Source organism: Cyanistes caeruleus, chromosome 13, assembly GCF_971803275.1.
Source record: "Cyanistes caeruleus chromosome 13, bCyaCae1.hap1.1, whole genome shotgun sequence".
Classification (NCBI taxonomy): Eukaryota; Metazoa; Chordata; class Aves; order Passeriformes; family Paridae; genus Cyanistes; species Cyanistes caeruleus.
Window position 1 is genome coordinate 13581156 of NC_141713.1, and position 25193 is coordinate 13606348.

Below are 25193 nucleotides of genomic sequence, written 5' to 3' on the forward strand. Positions count from 1 at the left end.
GGACCTTTCAGAACTCCAAGTCCATAGTACATAAAAACTTTCATTATTAGGATAGAATGGAGAAGTCCAATTGTACTGTTTGTATTTACAACTCTCACAGAATTGTTCTATTTTGATATTTTATCTTTTAGGCTACTCCTGATCTCTTAAAAGGCCAGCAAGATCTTGCACAGCAAACAAATGAAGAGACTGCTAAGCAGATACTTTACAATTACCTTAAGGAAGGGTCAGTAAGCACACTTAACTTTTGGATTATATTTTCTCAATACTTGTCTTCAATTACATTTGAAATGTGAAACAGTAAAGTGAAAGGTATAATTAAACGAAATATCTTTTTCACAATTCTCGGCTTCGTTCTCTAATGATCAGATAATGATCATTATCTGATCTCAAAATACCCAGGCTACCAAGACTTACATAAGGTTATGTATATATATGTGTATATATATGTATATATATGATTAAATGCACCTGAAACTTGTGAATCAGAATATGATTTGTCTTTTAAATACATCTGAAATTAAACTTCGTATAATATAGGGGTTATTGGGGAGTTCAAGTAGTACCTCATGGAAGCTTAAACCTTTGAGTTTTTCAAACAACAGCAACAAGAACAATGAAGTGTTATTTCCTAAGGTTTGACAGAAGCCCTCTTGTTACTGTGCTTGTAGTACTTTTTGCAGCTGTAACTCTTGGTATTTTCTACTGATAACTTATTGAAAGGTAAAGGAAGGTTAAATTAATTAAAAATACAGGATTCATTTGAATTTCTTTTCATTCCTGATATAGCAGGTTCTGGGGCCTATTCAAGTGTTATTTTATGGTGCAGTAGTTAGGACTTCTAAAACCTAGAACTAACTACTTCTTATTTCAATATGTCTGAGTAATGTACAAGTTGAATGTCTGTCTTTCCACAGCCACAACCTTACAGAAAAGATTTGCACTTCAAGAGTTCATGGTCTTTTTTGTTTGGTTGGCTTTTTAAAAAATATTTGGAATACCAACTTTTAACTCCTCTCTTTAAAGATTTTAGTAAATCATAGTCAAGATAATTTGGGATTTGTCTGTATTATTTCGGGTTTTTTTGTGGAGTTTTTATTAGTTTGGACAGTCTGAATTTGGTTTGGTGTTAACAAAATAGTAACTTCGATCATATCTTTGCTTATTTGTACTGTGTGTATTAGAAGTCCTGATAATGATGATGCAACAAAGAGGAAAGTGAACTTGGTTTTTGAGAAAATTCAGACTTTGAAGTCAAGAGCTGCTGGAAAGACTCAGGTAAAGAATTTTCAATTTGCTTTGGCTTGTTTCAAAGTGGTGCAGTATTCAGACACAGCCTTAAGAATCTGAATCACCTTACTGATTTTTACTAGGCTCTTCATGTAGTTCCTCAAAAATATAGCTTAATTTTGATTGCATGAGAAGGATAACATGCTTATTTCTTATTATTTTACCCTGGGGTACAATTGGTAAAAATGAAATTTTTTTATCTTCATATTCTTCTTAATCTAGATATACCTGTGCTTTTTCAGAAGATTTTAAGTGTAGTTGCTCACAGCACAGTTAACCTTTTGAGCAATGAAGAAAAATGTTAGGCACATTCACATAAAATTTCTTGGATAAAATTTGTCTGCAGAGATAAATGTTAATCTTTTCATTGCAGTGAGACAGACATAACATGAGAGACTTATGTAGCTTTTGTTTTTAATGACAGCAATATTTATTTGCAAAATACATCCTAGGAAATTAAATAAAAAGATATTTTAAAACCTGTCTTAACATATGGGCATGCTTTTCCTTTGATGTCCATTTTTCATAATTAGTGATATCTCAGTAAAATTAGCCCAAAGTTCACATGATTTGACTCAGACGTTGCCTAATTTGGATTTTTCTTTACATTTGTAAATTTTCTGTTTTATTGTCAACATGCCTTGAGGAATTACCAAGAAGTTTTATGAAAACCAAATCATGGTTTCTTTGAAAATCTTAGCTTGGCCTGACCCATATAAAAAATCCCCAGTGAGCTCAGGCAGTTGATGCTGCACTTTGTTAGTCTTGTTTGTAGCTTTGCTTTAGGTTAAAAAAAGAAAGAAACTATTCTCAAAGAATATCTTGGCTTTGTGGGAATAAATGTCTCTATTTAATTGTAGGTTTCGGATTCTTCAGCTGAAGTCAAAGCATTGGTGGAACAAAAAGCAGAACTTGAAAGGAAAGTGGAAGAGTTAGAGAAAAAACTGGATCTGGAAATTAGGGTACAGCACTTTATTGTTATAAAGTTTCTGTTTTTTTTCAAATACACTTTTCAAAATAAGTGACAGCTGATCCTCCAGCTGGATCCCTTTTGCTTCATATTCTTCTTAATCCAGATATACCTGTATTTTCTCAGAAGACTTTCTATTTAAAGGGTAGTTGGTCATAGCATTGTTACCCTTTGTAACAAATCTGTTCTTAGTATTTGAGAAGGAGATTGGAGCAATGAATAAAAGTCTTAAGCACTGCACAAAGCACTTCTTAAGTATCTGCTGAGGTGAATGATAATCTGGTGATTGCAGCGAGACAGACATGCACTGAGAGACAAACTGTATTAATCATATATCTGCTGTCTATTATTTTGCTTAACTTTTGGTGTACAAAATTCAGAATCAGCAAAATTCCAAAGAAGAGAGAGATGCTACACGAGCAAGTCTGAAAGATCTTCAGTTGCAGCTTGATCAAAGTATATGTGAAAAGGAAGCCTTAAAAAAGCAGCTGGAAGAAAACGAGAAGGAACTCAGGCAAAACCTGGAGGAGTGAGTTAATTCTAGCAAAGTTATCATTGAAATTTGTACCTTTTCTTAAACCTTTTAGATTAAAAGCACCTGTGTCTCCAGAATATGTTGATGGAGCCAGACAAGTGACATTTGTTACTGTAGGAAATGTTTCTCCCATTTGAAAGAGTCATGTCTTTAGAATATCTGGAAGAAAGAGAAAGACTGCTGAATTTATTATCTTCCTCTTAGTGCAAATTGGATTTAATATTTCATGGTCAAAATATATAGTTTGAGTCTTTGAAATGTGGAAACACTTGAATGACTAGAGTACCAGGTCGGAAATAAAATATAGCTCCCCACTTAAATACCCAGTTAGAAGATTTCTCATTTTTACCCTGTCATTTAATTTTTCTGCCTCATTGTATGCCATTCTTTGTGGGCAACATGGGAATGTGTGTCTTTTTAGTATTTGAATGAGCAAATTAGTATTTCTACAAATTAAAAAACCCTGTCTGATTTTTACTGATGAGGCTTTTTCAAGTTAAGATGGAGCAGGAAAAACACCAGACTGAGATCAGAGATCTTCAAGACCAGCTCTCTGAGATGCATGATGAACTGGATAATGCAAAACACACCGATGAAGGGGAGAAAGAGATTCTGATTGAGGTAAGTTACAAAGTAGCAGAAGGAGAATCAGAAAAATTGCATGAAAAGAGAAGACTAAGATACTGGTGGAAGAAATACGTGCCTTTGCTTTTCCTATGCTATTAATCCAAAGCAATATACCATTATTAGGTGACCTAAGAAAGCATGTTATGATAGCAACGTTAACCCTAAAAGGAATACAGAGTACCATTGTTTTATGGAGAAGGAGAACAGATACCTTTATGGCTGACAGCCAGGTGTGTTATCCACTGTTACCAAATAATAATCTCAGTCAGTTTTAACAATTAGGAGTTGGGGGTTAGAGCAGGGAAGATCAGTTTAAGGAAAATGTATATATTACCAAAGCCAGATGAGATTCAGCTAAGAAAATGAAAAGAACTCAACAAAGCAGTCTCTAAATTGTTGACTCCTTATTGGTGGGGACCAGGGAGAGAAGGGATGAGTCTGGTGAGGAACAAAAGAGTTACAGGGTTTCTGTCACCTTGGGATGAAAGAGGAATTGGCTGTAGCCCTGGTTATACTAAAATACTGATGATGAAATAGAGAACACAGTTTATTAAATTTGTTGAGAAGGATGTGTAAGAGTATCAGTGCAGAAATATTAAAGATGTTTGAGAGTAGAGTAGAGAAACCACCTTGTTTTGTATGGGTGAGATTTGATTACTCTTAAGTACTGTCTTAAATCTCAGGCACTGTAATTGAAAGTTGAACATAAGTGGGGGAATATCACAAATTATGATAATATAAATGATAATACTGAAAAACATTGCCTTTGATGAAGGAAGAATGGAGGAGTGAGGGAAGAGTCAAAAACACATCTTACAGAATGTTGCTGTAAAGGTGATAGTGATCACTTTTTCTATGTTGTGTGGAGATGAGTAAGAAATTACTTAACTCCAAAGATTTAAAGGAAGTGTTAGAAAAAACTTCTGTTAATAGTGATAATTAAACAGAGGAAGATGCTGTCTGGGATGGTGGTAGGATACCTTCCTTTGTAGGCTTTTAATGGCAGAGTAGGTGATGTGTGTCAGGAGTGGTTTAGATGTACCGATCCTCCTTCAGTGCAGGGGAAGCCTGCATTCTCTTTGAAAGTACAATTATTCACAGCTGGAGAAATACCAAATTAGAGAATTCTTGAAACAGTACATTTTTGATTGTTTCTGTTATTCTGTGTTTTTGTATGTATCTTTAGTCTTCAGATCCATTGACTCTCCAGTTCCTTCCCAGTGATTTGGAGAGGGGAAATGACTTCTAGAGTTACCCTGGTGGGAGGAGGAAGGGTGTGAAGACATGGGCTTGGTTGGGAAGCACTTGTTTTTGTCTTCAGCACTTGAAGAAGCAACTGTATTTATTCTTTCCTGCAGAAAAGAAAGTAAAGAATTATCGCTGAGTTTGTTTCTCTTGCAATTGGGAGAAAAATGCTTTGTCTTCGTTCTTATCTACCTCGTTGCTAGAGAAAGCACAACATAGGAGTGACTTCTGCATTATTTGCAGATGACATAACATACACCACTAAAATCTTCTGATGGTTTTGCAGCATCAGATATATTGACCTATTATATAAAACATCAGTTATATATCAGTTATAATTCTAATAATAATTACGTTTGAGCAAATTTTTAGCGTACTATAAAAGCTGTAAAAAATATGTCAGTCATATGAAACAAACTTGTCCTTGGGGAGCTTATGCTTTCTTTCTGTGAGACATAAACAGACCATCCACAGAGGGTATTTGACACACAGCTGTGTTTAATTTTGGGCTTTAGGAGCTGATGCAAATGAAGCAGGATCTGCAAGAAGTATTAATAGCAAAAGATCAACAAGAAGAGATTTTGAGAAAAAGAGAGAGAGAGCTCACAGCTTTGAAAGGAGCCCTTAAAGAAGAGGTATCCAACCATGACACAGAGATGGATAAACTTAAGGAGCAACATGATAAAGAATTGCTGGATCTACGAGAGAGCCTGGAGAAAGCAACAGAGGTATATAAGTGCTAACAATTACCTCTGCAGGGAAAGATCCTACCTCTCAGAAGCTGTATACTAGATGCTTTCAGAACTACTATTTTCCTAGCAAAATAGGCAAAGATTCAGGCCAGGAGATTCTTGGCTGCTGAGAATAAGTTTTATTTCATGCACATCTAATGTTTTGATTGTCATAGCTGAAGTTGTGGTCCTTTCTTCAAGCACTTAATGCATTTGCTTAATTGCAAACTTTGAGGGAGAATAGATGGGAATATAGTGCAGAGAACCATTTGCTTGTCCTGTGTTAAATAGAATCACCAAAACCTTGAGGATGCCCTTGAAGAGCACCAGTGTGCTTTGTCAGTCACACTGTTGAAATAACTCCTAGCAGCTCTCTGCAGTTTTTTGCAGCCCACTGTTCCTACATTCAGCTAATTGTGTCACATCCTGTTCCCTGGTTGCATTGTTCCACCTTGTCCATTCAACTTCTCAATATCAGTGTGGGGTTTTGTGTTTTATTTTGTGTCCTTTTCATTTATTGAACTTAAGCTTGTTTACTGACTGGTCAAAGGAGTGTGGGCACAAGGAAACAGCAGGGGTTTGGGTGTTTTCAATCAGACAGGAAGGTAACAGAACTGAAGGAATTGCCTCTTCCAGCATCAGCAGGAATTCTTTGTCAGAGGGAGAATAGGAACAGGTTTCAGATGTGCATATTTGTTATTGTTTTCCAAAATATGTACTTTGTGAAATTTTCTTTGTAGAGACAGCAGGTAAAAACATATTGAAAGATTATTTTTTTTTTTTTTTTTGTATGTGGACAGTTTTCTTAGTTTTGAGCGTTCTTTTTACAGTGACAGCTTCTTGTGTCTTTTCTTCATTCCCTCATTCTATTTCTCAAATGTTTGAGAAAATTTCTGCAGGCAAACTGTGCTTAACCAATATGTCAGAACTGTAGGCCCAGTTTTATGCTTAGAAATATCCATGCTAATTTATGTATGTTACCTACACTGGTCTTAGGTGGGATGTAGTTATTCTGCTGGTCCTGACCTAAAACAACACAGAACTGAGGGAAAAATTAAGCTTGAGGCTGGAAAGAAGTTTCCAAATCTTTATATGCTCTGTGAGCAAAGTAGGAGCTCATGCAGAAGATGCTGGATAGGTATTGTATGACTGAATTCTGACAAAAGATTATCCTTTTAAAGGTTTGTTTTAAATGTGCAATTTTCTTTAGAGATTAGACAATTTTATAAATGCTACTTTGTTTATGTAGCCTAGGACTTGTACTTGAGATTGTTTGGCTTTGCCTAAATGTGTTGTTTCTCTTTGTTTTACATCATCATGAAGATATTTGACTTGTCTGAGCTGCATGAACTGAATTAATTTTTTTCTTTGAGAGAAAAGTAGAACATTTAAATTATCATTTTTTATTACACAGTAATTGTAGTGACAGCTCAACCTCAATGAACCATCTTTCAAAGTTAGTGCATGGTAATTTACTGTATTTCAATTATGGAACTGTAATTACGACTGACAAGAAATGAAAGAGTAGTCTGTTTGGCATAACAATAACACAGTCTGGGAGATGGCTCTATGACTGGGTTGCTGTGGCTTAGCGATATTTATAAATAGCATTTATTTACTTGCGTGACATAGTCTATCTAATGGTAAATCTAATAAGATGTGAAGAAGTGAAATTTATTTGATTAATGTTGGTCTAAGTACCAGTTCTCTTCCCATTTGAGCTGAAATTTTTGTTTTTATTTGAAGTGAAACTTTTAGCATGTTTAATTAGAAGGTGGTGGTGTTTTTTTTTAGTTTTTGGTTTCTTTTGAATCTTGCTAGTATTTGTACTCAATGATTTCTTGAAACACAGCATTATCTTTATGCCTGCTGAGATTAGTTGTCGAGTTTAATATATCATTTATCAGGAAAGTATAACCATTCTCTGCAGAAAGTTTCCGGACTGATCTGCTGTGGTCTTATGTATATTGTTAATTATTTGGTTTATAATTAATCTGAAATACCCAGGAGATATAGGCAATTGAAGCTACTTGCCCAGTTAATTTATTTTTATTTATTTTATTTTATTTATTTTAATATTACTGCAAGTGGAAAAATTTATACCTGATGGCAGGACACAAGAAATCTACATCAAAGATTAGTGGGAAGGGCCATTTTGTTGTATTTGATGAGCAAAACAGGAGTGTAAATGCTGTAATAGTGGCTTGTCATACAAAAAGTGTGGATATGGATGTTTGATAGATCAGGTTGTATCAGGACCTCTGTGTACAAGAGTGTTTGTACTTATGTTGCTTCAAAATCATCCAGATTGGTACAATGAATAAAGGGTGTTTTGTGATATATAGGCTGTTAAGGGCTTTTTTGCATGGAGAAAGGAAGTTGTTTTTATGCCAGTGTTCAACAGAATTTTCATCTGCTGGTGGTGTCAGATAGGTTGGCAAGTAATGTGCAGTGCATTCAGTCTGTGTGATTAGAGTGCCACATAGATCTGTTTGCAAATAATGTTAGAAACATACTCAATGTTATCTGATAGAGGAGTAGAGCGGGGTTGTTTGTCATTATGATTCTATTCTCGTGCTCACTAATGTGATGCTAGTTTGGGGTTTTTTGGTGGGTTTTTATTGTTGTCATTGTCTAGTTTCAGGCTTTTTTAACAGAGAATTTTAAATAAAGCCACAGATACTAAGATCTGTGGCTATCTTTTTCTTTGCTACAATTTACCTTTTTAACTTTTTTTTTGTGTTATGTCTTTTGCTTGTGGTAGTCTTCAGACAGCTGTGACTATTCTTTTTTTCATTTCTCATTTTTTCATTTTCATTTCTTTTTTATTGAGACTGAGACCAGACTATTTCCATTTAACAATACGGAAAATTTTACTCTTCCATAACATACCTCTGTGGGGTAATAATTACCTTTAATTTAATAATAAATTAAAAATTTGACATCTTTCTGATTAAGAATATATTTCTCCATAACTGCAAATGCTAGAACGGAGGTTAATATGAATTCTACTCCAGTTTTTGATGTCATAGAAAAGTTTATATTTTTTAATCTGACTCTACAACACAACAGTCCAGAATTGTAGTATTTTAACCATGAGTGCTCTGTCACTATAGATGAAATGCCACTGTTTCAGTAAAATTTGGAAATAGCTTTTGGAATGTAATGCTGCAGGTAAAAGGTTGTAGCATATTGCAACTAGTACTGTTCAAATTCCACTGAAATTGTATCAGCTCAGGAGGGCAGTTGCAAACTGCACAGCACTTCAAATTTACATCTGTATTTAGAGAAGCTGCCTGAACAAATGATATTGTTCAGAAAAAGCTGTAATCATCACGTTATGAAAAAGCTTATCTAAGCCTGACCTTGACTGATTTATTTGGCATGTCATATGTCTGACCTTGTTCTCAGAATGATAAAACAGACACTCAGAGTTTAGAGCTGATTGATTTATCAGCACATTTAAGAATGCAACGAAGCTGGTGATCATGTTACCATTAACACATGTATGTGTTACATATGATTATGTTATAATTAAAGAGAAGGAGGAATTTTACCAGTGCAAAGGAACAGCAAAAGACAGTGGTTGCCTTTTGCACATGTTATGAACTAAAATGGTCCTCCTTTAAGACAAGAAAAAAATATAAATCTCTGGGTATCATACATGAGAAGGTTTGGTTTTGGTTTTTTCTCATCTTGTTAATTTAGGTGAATCTAGCACAAAAGCTTTGGAATGAAAAGTAACTATTGAATCTTTTTTCTACTTAACCTGATAATACAATGTGTCTTCCTCAGAGCTAATAAAAATCACCCACATAGAGCAGAGACTTAAAAACTGGCTTAAGCATTCCAAATGATACTGGGATATAATCTGTGTGCCTTTTTTGTAGAAATGGCTTGGAATTCATAGTTGACATGTAAAATGAAACATAATTAAATAAATCTAGTATATTCTGGAAACCTATTTTGGAATAATGCTGTACAGTGAACAGTGGTTACTCAAGTTACTCAGGGAAAAGTGAAGATTGATAAGTGTGGAGCATTGCAAACCCACTTTGGTACTTTAAGTGATTTAATGTATGTAACTGTTAAACTATATATACCCGTGGTCTTGATAGCAGTAAAAGAAACAAATGATATAATGAGAATTATTTGGGCATGGAAACATTGTTGTATGCTCTTATCCATACATCCATAACTCATCTCAATCTGCATCCTGAATGCTGTGTCTGAGGCTGGTATGTTCATCTCAGACAAGATACACAGCAATTGAAAAAGATTCAGAAAGGGTGATCTAGGATTTGAAATGCCACTGGTTTTTGTTTTTTTTCCTCTGCCTGCCTGAGGCAGCTTTTGCCATGTTGAAATAACACTTTTTTGTTTCAGTTACAGAAGCTGGTTTGTAACAGATCTGTGTTACAAAATGTGTACAGAGTCAAATGGTGGAGTGACTGGTCCAAGTCAATGTTTCATCTTTCACGACCTAACCCCTCTCCCCCTTTCATTTTCTGCCCTCTTTTACTAGCCTTCTAAAAGCCTGGTAAGATTCTGATTGATTTTCAGTGTGGTACAAACACAGATGCAGTGCGGGGAAGAGAGGGAGGCTACACAGACAGAAATGTGATGGTGGAAGGAAAGGTGCAGGCACTCCTGAAATAGGTATTGGTATTGGAAAAACCTGTTTTAGAACTGTATATAAAAATTTGGGGGACAGATTTGATTTGTTTTGCCCGACATGTCCATTCTGTGTGTGGAAAGGAAGTTGGTAATAGCATCATGCATGTTTTCAGGACCCATTTAATGAAGTACCAAACGGAGTATTAGCATTGTCAGCAATATAAAATGTGCCTCTAAAGCACTCTATGTAACTTGGTGACTGTGTCTTTAAGTTCCACCTCCTCTATCCTTCATTTCCATCCAATTTACTCCTCCATTTATTTGGTGGGTACATTTGTGTGTTTGGGTGCAGACAGTACCATGAAACTACAGCTGAGTGGGTTTTATACTGTATATAGTGTCAAGAAGGCCTCTCAGGAAAATGTCCTGCAGAGTTCTGTTTGAGTTGGATTGGACAATATCTATAGGATAAGAAAGAAATAATCCCGTTTATCTGTAATAGTCATTTAACTACTGCGGACCTTCCTCTGCTAGGACTATTTCAGTAAGTCTGGGTGGGGAATGGGGATTGTATGATTCTTCATTTTCATCATTTCTGAAGCTTGGCAAGAGCTTGTAAAGCCAGGTACTTGTTTAATGCCATCAGGAGGATCTGTAATCCTTGTTAGCAGATGCCAGTTTATGTATTCAGGTGGTTTGTCTCGTGACAGTATATGTTCGTTTGTGTATGTATGGGAGGTGTTTGACTCTGTCAAACAGGAGGGAGCCATGTGGACACAGAGTTAGTTAATATTTCACTCCAGTCTATCCAACAACTGACCTTCAAAAGACTGTTAGCATAAGCCAATCTGCGTATGTCATGCTACATAGCCAGGGGGATAAAATGACATTGATGAAGGTACTGGTTAAGAGGCTAATACTTTCCTGGCCCTGGATTTTATAACTTATATAAACGTTAGGTCATGCCTAAATTGGAAAATTTTATTTAACATGCTCAGTGTAAAAGAGGGCTGCATTCTCAGTCTTCAAATGTAGGTATTTAAATCTTTCATTGCATCTCATAAATGAAAACCTAAATAGTTTTGGAAGTAATAATAAAGACATGGTACCATTTCAAGCAGTGAGAATTACCTTGTAAGAAAACAAATATTTTCTCTAAACAGCCACCCATGAGTTTTTAACGAGTTAGTAGGGTGGCTCTAGCTGAAATGAAATGAGAGACCAAGTCTGACGTACTTGTAAATTTGTGCACTTGCTTACTGAATAATCTCTTGAAGTACAGCAGAGAATTTAAGCTGGTTGCAGTGTACCTTGCTAAGAGAGGAAAAAACACTGACCCTTTTAATAGGTAACTAATAATAGTTAACTTCCAAAGACATAGCCATGTGTTAAAGTTGGCTAGGCCTCAGTTTGAGATGATGGGAAGAATTAATATAAACAGTGTCAGGTAGAAAAACAGTAAGTGCAGCCATTTAGACTTTTTTTTTCCAGAAGTTTTGTTGTTTTTATTGTTACCTTCTTTTGGGGAGTAGGTGGAATGGGTTGGGAGGGTTGGTAGCCTAACACTCCATTTTTAATGTTTTTTTATACCTGTTTTGTAGAGATATGAGATTTAATTATCTGTGCTATCCTATGGTTATTCTATTATTCATCCCAAGGCTTCCAACTGATTTAAGAAATAGTGTCTGGGGTTAGAAGAATTGCCTAAAGATAAACAGTGGGTAATAATGCTGGAACTACAAGGAGAGCTAGAAGCAGAAATAAAGACCTGTTATTTGTATTCATGAACTTTGAAAATTAGATGATTGTAGCTGAATACTGATTTCAGAAGCTTCCTTTACAGAAGAGCTAATAATGATTACAATTAAAGAGTTGTCCCTATGTGGAGACTCAATATGTTTGTCTTTTTTTCCCTTGGTGTCAGTCTTTGGGTATTGAATGTTTGGGGTTTTTTTCTTTCTTTGGAAATCACCTGCATGTTACCTAAGAAAATCAGTGTCTAGTTTAAATAAAACTATTTTGTTTATATACAAAAAGAAGAGGAAAAGACAATAGATATTTGATATCTCCATGACTGCTACCCCGTCTGGATCATCTGAGGGAGCTGGGTAGATATGAATCCCTGAAGCCACATGAAACTTCTTATATGTAGTTCAAGAAGTTAAACTAGTCCACCATCAACCTAAAAAGGTGTCCCATGAGTCTTCAGAGCTGGTTTCAACAGCCAGTATCTTGATACCTGAAGTGTTCTAATCCAGGAATAGAATGAAGTGAGCAGCAACACCATTTCCCTTTTTCAGAAGATTTTTGAATATTATCCTGTCATTTACTTAGATTGCACAATTATGAGTATGAAAACAAATAATTGAAAATCTGTTACTTCCATTAAAAAGCTCCAGTTTGTGCCCCAGCTCATTTTGAATGGAGAGTTATTCTTCAAGTATGGCTGTTAAAGAACAAACAATTAACTGGTTGAAATAGTTTTCACAGAATAATAGAATCAATTAGCTCGGAAAAGGACTCTGAGATTATTGAGTCCATTCAGTGACCAAACACCATGGCACCAAATGCCATGTCCAGTCTTTCCTTAAACACCTTCAGGGACAGTGAATCCACCACCTCCCTGGGCAGCCTGTTCCTGGCTGAGAAGTAATTCTTCCTGATGTCAAACCTAAACCTCCCCTGGTGCAGCTTGAGGCCACGTCCTCCCATCCTGTCTCTGTTTCCCAGGAGAAGAGACCGACCCCCACCCGGCTACACCCTCCTGTCAGGGAGTTGTAGAGTGATAAGGTCACCCCTGAGCCTCCTCTTCTCCAGGCTGAGTTCCCCAGCTCCCTCAGCCACTCCTCATCAGACTTATGGTCCAGACTCTTCCCCAGCTCTGCTGCCCTTCTCTGGACCTGCTCCAGCCCCTCAATGTCCTTCCTGCACTGGGTAGCCGAGACCTGGACATGCAATTCCTGATACTCAGTTGAATGGGATTCTGGAAAGAAATGTAAAGGGTTTTAGAAGAATTTGCTGACTTTCGCCCAATAAACATTGGATTTAGCCAAAATTTAATGATTGTAATATGTGGCAAATGAGGTACTTAACTTCCACACTCTTTAAGCCTTCCTTTATTTTGTAAAAGGACTCTAAGGATCCCATAGTGTGTAGTCACTGCTAAAGGGGAGTTCCACCAGCTAAAACACTGAAGTCAGCCAAAACTATTTTTTAATGATCAGTTACACAACCTCTCTTATGTCTTTGCCAGTGTTGAGGGTGTGGTAAAAAAAAGGTGTGGAGCCACAGAATATTCTCTGCATTCCTATCCTAAAGTATTTTTTTCTGTATTCAGGTTTAAACTGAACATTTCATTTGCATCTCAAGAACCTTGATGGGTGTTCTGTCCAGTTTCTTTAGATTTACACACTAATGAGTGCTGGGAAAGACTTTGATGCCTTTTATACTATCTGTTCACTGCTTGTAACAAAGTACAGAGTAGACTACTGTATAAATATATTTGCTTTACTGAGTTTTTTGCAACAAAGCTGTTGGAACAACATTTATTGTTTTATTTTAACCTGGTCTTGACTAAATTTAGTATGTTTAAAAATACTTCTGGACACATGTATAACTCTATACAAAGACAAAACCTCAAGCTTTATTAAATTAATTTCTTGTTAGGCAAAACACCTTAAAGGAGTAATATGGAAGGTGAGGGAAATGTATTTTACTGCTGAAGTTCTCTTATGTTCCATAGGCCTAGAGCTGAAAACCAAATGCCACATGCATATAAACTCCAGCAGCTGTGACTGTGTGGCTCAGATAAGCAGACCTATGCTAGGTAAAATTTTATAGAGCAGGTGTACATAGCAAACCAGACAATACTTGTGCATGCATTCATTCACTTCTCATCTGTTAGGAGTTAAGTGGAGCTTGTACATACTATTGAAAACATCTTCTGGAGAAAGAATTATAGACATTTTTTCCACAAATTTTTAATTCCTTTTCTCAATACAGCTGCCATCTTCTAAGTAATGTGATTCCCTGTATTAAATATAGGAAAGTAAGACGTAGAGAGATCAGTGTTGAGAGGATCCTTTAGTTCTGCATCTCCAAACTAAAATACCTAGGTTAACATTGTTAGTCATTATAAAGTCCTTGATATACTCAGGGTACAATTTTTGCTCACTTTAGTTGCAGGTGTGCACTTAAATCTGTGGAAACCAAACCCCAGTGTCTCAAACACTGGGGAAGTTAAGGAGCATGTAGTTACTGATCCTCTGGAAAGATTTGGCTGAGTGGCTTGCCTCAGGAGGTCTTTGACAGAGACAACAACAGACTCCATATTCTCTAGGGCTGGTTTTGGATACGTTAGCTGTGAAACTGTCCTTTCAATTTATTGCCTCACTCATTTCTGCTGTAAACTCTTAACTTCTCAAGCTAATTGACTAATCCTTTAAGCTTAGTATTAAAATGTATGAGAACTATTAAAAAGTCAGTGGTTATTGAGCACCATGGATTACCTTCAGCCATGTATGATCTATTTTTCTGGTTAAAAACTGATTTTTTTCAGTGTATATTTCTTTTAGGATTTGATAACTTAATATTTGGTCTATAAAATATTAATATTAATAATATTTGGCTTGAGTCCACTGCTGGAATAGTAAGTAAAGTTACTGCATGTGTACTGTGGCACAGTGACAACATCAGGATGCAGAAGCTTATCTTCAGTCAGTCACAGAGGACTTTGTATTGTGAGAACTTCTCTGTACAACTCTGTTTTCTTTCTTCTAGACAAGCTTTTTTCTCTTTATTCTCAGCTTTTTCCAGAAATTTGCAACCCATTTCCAGCTCCGTTTCCTAATCTCTGTAATTTAATTTTGCTGATAAGGCTTACACAGTCTTAATCAGGAGTTTAAACATGATCAAATTTGAGAAAGTATAATAAAATATTCAGTGGATTCAAAGGTAATAAATAAGAAGGTGATATGAGTGTGGTTAAGAAGTCTTTGAATGCTGAGGTTATTAAAAGAAATGTATTGTTTCCTATGAGACTGGGGAGATGAATATCTGAATGTAAAACTGTCCTGACAGAGGGACTAAAAGGCACTGAATGCCCTGGAAGACAGTGAGGACAGGCACATTGAAAGGAAAGACAAAACAAATGCAAGTAAATAAGAATTATAAGCAAAATGGTATAGGGTATTTACTCACATAAATATAAGTGTATAATACAATGCAGTAAATAGTAACAGTAAGAAGTTGGTTTACTAAAACATACTGCCACAACTAGTAAGTGTGACTAAAAAGAAATAAATGTTTTCTATGTCATAGAGAAGAAACTGAAAAAATGGAATTCACATATGTTAATTTTAAGATCCAAAAGAGCCCGCTTCAAATTTAATAAGATTGCTCCCTTCTCCTCCTGTTTTTTGAGGGGCTCTAATTTTTGCAGAGGTTGTTTTTTTTTCCTTTATATGGCAAATAAGTCTGAATATACAGTATTTCATTCCAAGTTTTGTTGACAAGAATCTTGTTTAACCAGTTTTGTCTGTTTTGTGCTCTGTATGTTTATGTGCATAATCTCCTTTAAACTTTCTGAAGAGACTGATCCACAATTCTTTGAACTTAAGTTCTTATATTAACAATATCTGTTAATGTTTTATATTCAACTTAAATCATTTCTTTGTGACCTTCACCTAGTTCTGTTACTGTGGGTTAAATTGTATAAACTTAGTTAAAATAGTTGCCAGAAATTTTCCAACATCCTCAAATAAATAAATTTAAAAGATTTATGAATGGGCACCAATGGGAGCCATTAATTGATGTTGTGTCATTAAGCCTTGAGGACCATTAGTTAACTCACACTGTTTATGTGCAGCACCATTACAAGCAAGTCACATGTGGACTGAGGGAAATGGATCCACAGCACAATCTCTCCCTGTCTGGTTTTTTCCTCATTTGTGCTTACTATCCTTTCAATGTTCAGTTTTCCTTCTTCTTTCACCCTCACCACTCTAAGCCACTAATTGAATGCTTTTGCAAACAGCCTGCAGCTCCTTTATTTAAATGTGTGAACTGAATTTTCGGTGGAAACACACATCCTTGTTCATGCAGGCAGAACCCCAGAGATTACCCCTGGCTGTTGGCAAATACTCCTGGACAGTTTAAACTCTCCTTGTTGCCACTTTCAGTTCCAGCCTATGAAGCACGGTGATTGCCATTCAGACTTTATCAACATACATAATAATTTCAATGTCATTTCAATGCTGTGGTTTTCATATCTTCTACTTCCATGTTTTGTTAGGGAAAAAATGTCTGCAGAGTATAGTGAGGCATCTCTAATGCCAATGTTAAATTGTACCTATGGTTTGTGCAGAATAATCTGGCTGCTGGCTGTGTGGGACTGCTGAGCACACTGCCTGTGTGCAGGGGTTCCATAGCAAAGGACACAGCAATCCTTCTGTGCGTCAGCAGTAGCCGTGTATGGCCTGAACCTTATGTAAGTGTTCAATATATGGACAGGGATGTCTCTCCACCAGGTTCTCCCCTAATAGTGTTGCCACAAGGTCTGTCAAAACTGCATTTCAGTGCTTGTATGCTTTGTGTATGTTCTCCAGTGATCCCTAGGCATTTTGTTGTCATGTTTGCCTGTCTTCCCAAGGGCAGGCTGGAGGGGAGGTACAAGGTGATGAGGGGTGCCAGGGAAGACTAACAGTGGAGAATACAAGCTGTGGAGACTTTTGATAACTTTCTCTGGCAATATGCTATATGTTACATACATTGCCAAAAGCTCTTATAATCTGGAAACTTCATTTGTGCCAGTGAAGAAGCTCTGCATGAAATTCTCAGTACTCTACGGAAAAAAGAATACAAGCTTTTTTCTGTCTAAATCCAGCTGTGTAATTTGGCTCTTGGAGAAGTGATGCTATGTGTGCTTTTTCTTACACAAGGAACATCTAACCTGTGTTTGTGTGGCTTGACTTTGTTTAAACTTCACTATCAAATTGAAGGTACTTTTGGATTGTTTTGTATGGTATCCTTCTGAATAATATCCTCAGGGTGATCTTCCATGCCTTATGTGTGTTGTACAGTTGTGTAAGGTAAACTGATAAGATAGATACTCCTGTGTTTCTTTTCAGTCTTGTCTGAAACAAGTTGAAAAGATGTTGAAGCAATGTGTACAATGAAACCACATTGTGAAGAAAATTCCTTGTACTCTCCTCAGAATATAAGTAGGAAACATGTTCACTCTCCAACTACAGTACAGTACAACTCCCCATATATGCCAAGAGAGTTTCCTACCATCTTGAAAAAGTATGTGTGTGGAAGAAAGGAATTCTGTCTGTAACATGTTAGAGAATTTGTTTGGACATGTGTAACCCTTGTAATGATGCCAAGATCATTGGAGACTTGTGAAGATCTGCTGGTTAGGTGCTGGTCACTCAATCAGCTGGAACCTTAGGAAGGTTTTGTTTATATATCAAATTTATTTCCAGGATTTTAAATTAGGTTAATAAAGACAGTACTTGCAACTTGCCCTTCTCTGTATTTTACATGTATTCACCTAATTTCTTGCTAACTTACTGAAAAATGTAGTGAAAAAGGAGAGCAAATAACAGCTTAGTTTAATGTTAGGATCTGTGTCCTAATGTACAAAAAGCAGGCAGGAGCAGGTCTCTAGAATAATGGCATGAATGTAATCTGAACTTTAGGTTAAATCATATATAGAGATAGATATTACTTCTGTGTTTATTTATGTATATGGATCTTGGGGGGCAGGAGGATCGTTGGGTTGTTTGCTTCTGTGCATGTGTGCATCCACTTTGAAGTAAATACTGCTTCCTGTGTTGAGAAAGTAGAGCAAACCATGGTTGATGAAGTGGAATCCCCACATCTGATGTTGGGTCTACTGCAGTCCTCTCTTACTGTGCAGCCCCATGTAGGCAGTTGGATGAAAAAGAACAGACAAATCAACATTCCTTTCCCTGAACTCCCCAGCATGCCTCAGCTGCTTTCACTCAGCTCCAGAAAGGAGAAACGAGACTAAAAGGAGCCACTGGTGAAGTGCTTGCTAATTAGTAAAACTTTGCTGCATGCAGAAAGCAAAAATTAAAGGAATATATAAATGCTATTGAAATTTCAGAATTTCAGTATGTGAAAACTTAAAGCACCTACAGAGATTTATTTCAAAGCTTTTAACTAGTCATGTACTTAGAAGAACAAGTTTTTTCAGGATTTTCAAAAGACCAGAACTTGTCAGCCTGCTTATGCTGCCAGTTTTTGTATAATAAGTTCATTGACCCTGTAGACAGTCTGAGTGTTTTCTGAGTTACCGCTTTATCTAATTTGCATGATTTTAAAGCTGCTGCTTGCTAGAAAATAGTCTAGTGAGGGCACTCTTTGTAAACACCCTTTTATATAACTTATTCCTTTGGGTAAGGAGAGGGGAAGATCAGGAGCAGCAATCAAAAATAGAATAAATGAAAAGTTATTTTTATGCTTTCATAAAATATTTCACAAAATAGTTTCTGAGTAGTTTGATGGGATTTCTTTTGTTTTCACCCAGATAAACACAATTTCACATGCGAAAAATGTCGTACTTCAATAATGAATGTGTAATTACATATTGTTACCAGATAATGTAGAGGCCTACAGTATAAATGGATTTGAGAAGGATTAGAGAAATTAATGGATGATACATTCATGGAAGAAAACCAGTGAAAGCTGGGAGTGTATAATGATGAAAGGCTTGCCTCATGGTTGTTCTTCCTCTTTTTGCCTGTAAGCCTCAGTCTCGGCCATGAGAGAGAAACAATGTGGTCTAGATCCATTCCTATGTTTGCTCTGATGTTCTTGCTGTTGTTTAAAGTCTTGCTGTAGAAGACAGTGGGGCTGCACTTGAGAACCAGATCTTTGTACAGAGCATTGTTTTGTATCAACCCTTAACTGCCTAGAAGCAAGAACCAGCCATTATATTCTGTATTCTTTTATGTTCTTCGGAGGGAATTCTGAATGAGAAGTCAGTGAAGAGCAAAGATTAAATCCTTCCTGATCTTTACAGAATTTAATGTTTATGAGTGCATACCTGGTCTGTGTTACAAGAGTATAGATAGTATAACAATATAGACAGGTACTTCCACTTATGGTTTCCACAGTAAATGGTAGGGTGTTTTAGAGGGTAAGTGGTAAGCTGATGATTAGGTCTGAAAAGTATCATGCTGCAGCCAGCTGCCCTGCAAAAAAGAGTCAAAAATCCAGTGCCATAAGTTGTGATGCATTGTTCATTATTGTAATTTGTGTTTGTGCTATGTATTGATTTGAATTTCTGAAAAAAATAGTGTTTTTTTGAATACAAGTTGAACTTCGTATTCAATACAAGTTGAACTACCACTGTTTATTTAGTGTCAAGATCTCTTTATATTAAATCTGTCATTTACTCTGCAGCCCCAGCAATAGTTGCATGGATGTTGTGTATTGCATGTTAATGCTTGGAATCATCAGTGGGGCGAGGCTGCTTAAATTCTGTGTTGTTGTGGAAGGTACTCTTCATAAATATGTTCTTCCTTAAAAGTCCATATAGCTTTTCCTATCTGTTAAATTTTTTGGTGTACTTGGAATTACCTAACAATGGGATTTGGTAATGAAATATTTTAGGGCAATAAAGAGGAAGATGTTAAGGTGAAAATGATGACTGTTCAGGTATCATATATTACTTTATCTGTTGATATGCCCAAGGAGAAAAAATGCTGACGTCTCTGTTGATATTTAATATTGTATCCTAGCTGTGATGCTTTATGGAACTCCTGTTGGAAAACAGCATCAATTCTTCTTTGTTTTTTTAAACATGACATGATTTGTTTTCAATAGAGTGCTACTGTCCTTGCAAGTGAAAAAAATGCTGCACAAGAGGAGCGAAATAGTGTAAAAAATCAAGTTAAAGAGCTGATGGAAGAAAATGAACGGTTGAAGAGAACGCTTACTGAGCTAGAGATGAAAATTGAGGAGCTGCACAAACAAATTGATAATATGAAAGGAGAAGAAAATTCAATGAAGGAAAAATTAAAGACATATGAGGTAAATTAAGAAAACAAGCCCCTTAAGTAGTCTTCTGCTTTGCAATGGATTCATTGTAGAATAAAAACTGACTAAAAGGAGGATGGACAGTGCCATAGGAAAGGGTAAGGAAAATCAGCAGGTTGTCAAGAAGCAGGATGCAGTTTGCTGACATGTAGGAAAGATTTTCCCATTGATAACCAGCGTAAAACTAAATCACACCTTTGGATAGACCAGAGTGAAAAGACTTTACAGCTCAGTTTACTTGTCAGATTAAAGGCCTGGCCACTGTTTCTGAATGCATCAAATTTCATCATTGCAGGAAGAGAAGCAACAATTAGAAGAAGCTTTGAAACATGCTGAAAAGGAGGGGAAAGAACTGTTACTATTAAAAGAAACTTTGGAAAGCCAGCTAGAAGATGTGCAGGTAAGAGCAAGAAGAATTTAGATAATTTAAATTATCAAAATTATATGTACCCCTCAAAAGTGAGGTACATGTAAATTGCTAGTGCTACTTTTTTAATTGAATAGATGTTTTCCCCTGTTGTCTTCAACATAAATTTTACATTTCTGTTCTGAAAATCTGAAAATGAAACTTGTCTCTGAGTGGATTAAAAGCCAAGGAAAGTCTGTGTTAACCAGCATGTTCTCATGGTTCAGTTAATTAAGGCAAAAAGAAAAAATAATGACAGCAAGAAAATACTTTGTCTTTAAAATTGAATGTGCTTCAAGAATATAAGGTATTAACAATATGGGTGAGTTTTGTTTCCACAAAATGATGTTTTTAAGTTGATGTTTCTTGTGACTTCATGAATAGGTGTTTCATCTGAGGCTTTTGGTCAGGCTTGGTTTTTGGTTGTCTTCTCTTTTTTCTTCTTTTTTTTTTTTTCTTTTTTCTCATTTTAAATCTGTTTATCTGCTCTCTCTCACTGATTCTCCTTGTTTGCATGTCTGTATCACTGATTGTCTGCACAGTCAGTGTAGGGGCACATTGCTCATCCCTGGCTTGCATTTAGCACACTCCCCTAAGAACTCCCTTCTGTCACAGTCTGACTCGACCTTGCTGTGTAACATGGATCAATGCACCGTACACATCTCCTGCATCTTGATTAGCTTTGGCTCAAGATGCTTGAAAAGTGTTCTTTTTTTTCTGTGTATGCATCCTTCAGGGCATTGTGCCAAATAATGCTGCCTCCAAGCAGGGTCTCCAAATGAAAGAATTCTAGGGAAGGTGGCAGGAGAGTCTGTCTTGACATTTTATTCACAATTTACGTCTGAATTCTGGCACACTAAATTTAATCCTCTTTCTAATTCTACACTCTTGTCCACCGGATATGAGCACTAACAGACCTCAGGATGTAATCAGTGGCCCTTTTGTTTAGAACAATTCAGCCTTTCTGTCTTTAGAGTTGTTCTAATGAATAATGTTGTGCAGTATGTTGATTTGGCCTTGTGTTACCATTGACAATTTAGACGACAAACTCTGGCACTGTAATAATGTGTATCCCAGTGGAAATGTAATTCCTGACTCTCCCATCTTGCTTTTTTACATAGCACAAATTACTTGTAATGGTGGTCTAGTATAAGAAAGACAATGACGATACCAATAGAACTGTAACAGTTACTGGAAACAGCCACGTTTGTTCCTCCTCCATTCTGGATTTCTAATCAGAAATGTTGGAGCTGGTGTGCACTTAATTGTAATAGACTGTTTGCATTAGTGCTTTCATCTAAAATCATCCTCTATACTGGAATTTTGTTTATGGGTGCTTAAGTGAGGAATATTTTTGTAGCATTTCGTGTTGTGTTCTAACCTCTGTTCTAGGGTAGCCACCTCTGTGTAGGGTAGTGTTTCAGGAAAATACATCTCAACATTTTTGTACCATTGAGAAGTGAAATGACCTAATTATTATCCCTTTAACCATAGTATATATGGTACTGTGATATCTTAAAAACTAACAATTATGTCAACGTGGATGGCAGTGTCAAGTAATATGTGCTTTTTAAATTAAACAATCAGAACATGGAATCCTTTCAATGGGTAGAAAAATAGGAAGTTTATCTTTTCATTGTGGTAGATAATGGTAGGCATCTAGAATTAGCATTGCAGAGCATTGTAAGTTGAAAGACATTTTTAATTTTCATTTATCAGCTGAGATGAATTACTAATTTTGTAAAGAGAACATTCAACTAGTATTGTTTGGAAAAAATGGAGAAATATCAGAATAATCTTTTAGTTTAGTGTGAAAACAAATGACTCCTTTTCATTTCCCCCATTTTGTTCTCTTTTCATATAATGGCACTTTAGCTTCTTCACGAAGTAATTAATTGCCACTAAGTATTGGCTTTAAATTGGCAGCTGACAGGCTGTTTGCCTGACTTGCAGTTACACTGTGACTGGCCAGCCAATTCCACTGAAAAGTGCTGAAGGATTTTTGTACATGAAGGGCACTTAAATTAGAGATTATACTTAAATTGACCATTGAAGCTGTCCTATAGATTTCAAATCCAGATTTCAAATAATGAAATTCAGTATAGTGTACTGAATGGGCAGACACCAAGGAAACTGCAGCATTTGGATAGTTGGTAGCAACATTCCCAATGGCATCATGGTTTTAATACTTGAGTTAAGAAAAGAGGTATAAATGGACATTCAGTTGTTTCTAGCATGATATATCAGTGTTTGTCCTATACTAGCTAGCAAACTGTAAAACCTGAAATTTGTCTTAATTTTACAGCAGCTGCTGGTATTACTGTGTTAAGTAACATACCTTTAAGGCATTAGAAAAGATGATCTACATTTCATGATATTTTTTAATCTACTGCAGGAGAACATCCGTTGCGTTTCACAGGAACGACAGCAGATAAGTCAGCAATTGAAAGATGAAACTCAGCAGAAGGAGCAGTTAAAGCAGATAAAGAATGAAATGGAGAATGAACGATTGCAACTGATTAAGACTGTTGAGAAGTTACAGGAGGAGGTATGAGTTCACCCCCAAGAGGCTGCAGGGATCTGAGTATTTAACAGATAGAAGTGAATGAACTGGCAAATTGTAAAGAATTATACATTTTTAAATGTATTAAAAAAGTAGAATACAAAGTTTAGTATTAATTTCTTTAACCTAGAAGCTCTTACTAAAAGCTTTTCAGGGCTGGAACGATGACTGGAACACCACTATCACAAAATGGCATTGTAAACCAGTTCTGTATAAACCAGATCCCAGATCTGAGCTCAGTTCTCATGTACAGTACAGTGATATTTCAGAGTTTTACAGCTGATGCTTGAAATTTCTGCATCAGATTTATTGTGCTGTCTGTGTGTAAACTGTACAGCTAATACCAACATGCTGAAGTGTGGCTGTGCACTTCATTGTGTCACTCAGCTGGAAGAACTGCTGAACAGACAAAAAGCATGTCTTGTCACACATGCGGTTAGAAATTAACTTTACTGTTTCGTGTTTTCCCACTTCTGCATATAAATTAATTTATTTGGGAATGTTTGATAAATTTTCTCTTTGAAACTACTGAGCTGAATACTGAAGCTGGAGGGAAAAAAACTTGCTGTATTAAACACAATGGAACCTTTTGTATATGTACTTTTTGCTCAGATGTCTGAAATGGTGGAGATCTCAAGAACATCAACTCTAGAGCTTCAGAGCCAGCTTGATGAATACAAGGAGAAAAATCGCAGGGAATTTATAGATCTCCAGAGGCAATTGAAGGAGAAAAATATTGAGGTAGAAAAATCACGCCTGATGAACATAAGAATGCAAGATGAGGTAATGACTCATAAATTCAGTGACAAATTCTCAACTTTGACCTAGAATTCAGTGCAGGCAGTTTTCAAGATAATGAATGTTTGTTATCATGCTTTTGTGTACTCTCATGTACATCATGAGAGGCTGATCTCAGCAGGCTTTTGAGTTTGATTTTTCATGGTGATGATCAGCATGTTATTTCTGATGGGGAAATGGGGGTTCCTGTTTAGGACAGGTAAATGCAGTGTTTGACAAATGAATGTACCTCAAGTGATATGACAGGGATTCCACTGATGATCTGCTGACCTTTAATGCCTGCTGCTGAAGGATTGAGAACTTAGAAATGTTTTTGATTAGGAAAAACTCACCTGTTATTTAGGAAAACCAAACAAACATGCAAAAATACATTCTTCTCTTCTTTCATATGAGCCAAGGTGCAGCTTTAAATGACAAATATTTCTGTGCAACCAAGAATCATCCAGTCTTGAGTGTCTGCCTCGTTGTATGTAAATTTTACCATAAAGACAATCCAGTCTTTTAAAAATTTGCATATACCTGCTCTCCAGTTGGAAAAACTATGAGAATACATTGGTCACAGATATTTTCTCTGTCTGGAATGTTTCAGTAGTAGGATTTTTCCAGTTTCCTCTCCCCTTAGAAAATTTGTTATAAATTAAATTTAAAAGAACAGCAATAGGAGAAAGAGTAGTTCCTATATTTTGTTGTGTCTTCCTTCTATATTTATTCCATTCAGGGATGGAAAGCCTTTGTAAAGGGATGAAGACTCTTGATGAGAAATGAAAGATAAAACAGTGATTTTGAGAACATAGCTCTTGAGTTGAATAAAGTTGTATGTAGATACCTACACTAATACATACATCAAATATGTAAATGTATGTTTATGCAGTGTAAACACTCTGTGTTTGCAGTTACTAAAAATAATTCTAGTGTGATCTATTAAAATTACAAAACAAACACAGAGAAAAAAATTAAAGAGCAAAATAAACTATTATTTGACAAAAAGATAATCCAACCAGTATACAAAGGACAAAACAGTAGTAACTGTGGAATTTGACATCTCCATGAGGCAATATGCTAGGGCTTTAAAATGTAATATGGCAACAAACTGCAAAAGAGGAAACAAAATATAGGAAAGGCAGGTTAAACAGCTGACTTTCTGTGAGACTAAATATCCAGAAAAATTGAAAGTCCTTATTACCACTTTCTTCTTTGGGTTTAACAAGTATAAATAGTCCTTCCATTGAACATGAAGTTCTGTTGTCTATCAAAATTCTCCTGGCTCGGTGTCACAGTGCACAAAAAAAATATCGTTTCTGAGAGTCTCATCAAAAGCCAAGGATTGTAACGATCATTGGCAA

The 25193-nt window shown here is 36.1% G+C and overlaps 1 protein-coding gene across 11 annotated transcripts in view; it reads left to right on the top strand.

The window, feature by feature from the left end:
• CGNL1 (cingulin like 1) overlaps positions 1 to 25193 on the top strand; it is a 60360-nt gene that overhangs the window by 16263 nt on the left and 18904 nt on the right. For 7 of the 11 annotated variants that reach the window (XM_086848938.1, XM_086848939.1, XM_086848944.1 and 4 more), the window contains 10 exons: positions 132 to 226; positions 1185 to 1278; positions 2151 to 2252; positions 2641 to 2789; positions 3281 to 3416; positions 5183 to 5395; positions 19871 to 20077; positions 20379 to 20483; positions 22885 to 23037; positions 23665 to 23835. In XM_086848938.1, coding sequence (XP_086705064.1) covers positions 132 to 226; positions 1185 to 1278; positions 2151 to 2252; positions 2641 to 2789; positions 3281 to 3416; positions 5183 to 5395; positions 19871 to 20077; positions 20379 to 20483; positions 22885 to 23037; positions 23665 to 23835 — 1425 coding nt within the window. The remainder of the gene's footprint in view (positions 1 to 131; positions 227 to 1184; positions 1279 to 2150; positions 2253 to 2640; positions 2790 to 3280; positions 3417 to 5182; positions 5396 to 19870; positions 20078 to 20378; positions 20484 to 22884; positions 23038 to 23664; positions 23836 to 25193) is intronic. The other 4 variants (XM_086848940.1, XM_086848942.1, XM_086848947.1 and 1 more) reach the window with 1 other exon arrangement.